General features: G+C 39.6%; 1 protein-coding gene across 1 annotated transcript; it reads left to right on the forward strand.

The window, feature by feature from the left end:
- Nucleotides 1–531: 531 nt before the first annotated feature.
- On the forward strand, nucleotides 532–1,431 carry LOC139159014 (olfactory receptor 5AR1-like). Its single transcript, XM_070736364.1, has one exon. The coding sequence runs from the start codon at nucleotides 532–534 to the stop codon at nucleotides 1,429–1,431; it is 900 nt and encodes a 299-aa protein (XP_070592465.1).

Raw genomic sequence — 1,431 nt, forward strand, 5'->3', positions numbered from 1 at the left:
AATATAAAAAAAGATGTTAAAACTCTAAAAAGAATGCAAAGAAGATAAACATGATTAGGCAACAGGAAACTAAAACATACAATGAAGAGCTGCAGGAACTGGGTATGCCTAGAGTCTAGATCAGAGGTCTTCAAACTTGGTAAGTTTAAGACTTGTGGACTTCAACTCCCAGAGTTCTCCAGCCAACTATGCTGGCTGGAGAACTCTGGGAGTTGAAGTCCACAAGTCTTAAACATGCCAAGTTTGAAGACCTCTGGTCTAGATCAATGAAGAAAAGGATTAGAGGGTGGCATGAAAGCAATCTTCCAATATCTGAAGGGTTAACACAAAGAAGAGGTAGTCAACCTATTGTCCAGACTTAAGAGCCCATAATACAACAGTGACCATTCCTGCCTTCCAAGCTAAGTGTTACTTTTTAGATTGGGGATTTCTTAGTCTTGTCCCTTGGGCATTCTCAGACAGCCCAACAAAAAGTCATATTGTTATAAAGTTTTTTCCTCTATTTTTTATTCTATCAGAGGAAAATAAACAATGCAGACAAATCAAACCACTGTGACTGAGTTCATCCTTGTTGGATTCTCGGACCACCCAGAGCTTCAGATCACTGTGGTGGGAAACATTGGGATAATCATTCTAACCATAACTGATGCTAAGCTTCAAACCCCAATATATTTTTTTCTTAGGAATCTCTCCATTGTAGATATTGGTTATTCTACCACCACTGCTCCTAAATTGTTGAGCACTTTGGTGACCCGGCATGCAACCATTTCCTTTGCAGGATGTGCCACACAACTCTACTTTTTTGCCGTCTTTGTGACTGCTGAAACTTGCCTTCTGGCTGTGATGGCATATGATCGCTTCATAGCAATATGCTACCCCTTTCAGTATTTTGTTGTCATGTCAAAAAAGCTTTGCATTCTCTTAGTCACAGCTGTGTATATTCTTGGCATTGTAAATTCAACGGCGCACAACATAGTTATTTTTAGCTTGGATTTCTGCAACTCAAAAATTATTAATCATTTCTTCTGTGATGTTCCTCCACTTCTTTCATTGTCCTGTTCAGATACTCAGCGTGCTCACTTTGTGAATTTCATTTTATCCACTTTCTTTGGAGGGACAACTCTTCTGACTGTTTTGATCTCCTATATTGCCATTGTTATTGCCATCCTGAAGATCAGCTCTGCCCAGGGAAGAAAAAAAGCCTTCAACACCTGTGCCTCCCATCTGACCACTGTGAGCATTTTCTTTGGAACTGTCATTTCCATGTATTCACGACCTAGTTCCAATTTATCATCGGATAAAGACAAAATTACATCCATCTTTTATACTCTCATCATCTCCTCCCTTAATCCATTCATCTACAGTCTGCGGAACAAGGATGTGAAGGATGCAATTGGCAGACTCCTAGACAAGATAAGATTGCAGAAATAA

The sequence above is a fragment of the Erythrolamprus reginae genome, chromosome 1 (assembly GCF_031021105.1).
Source record: "Erythrolamprus reginae isolate rEryReg1 chromosome 1, rEryReg1.hap1, whole genome shotgun sequence".
In the NCBI taxonomy this organism is placed as follows: Eukaryota; Metazoa; Chordata; class Lepidosauria; order Squamata; family Dipsadidae; genus Erythrolamprus; species Erythrolamprus reginae.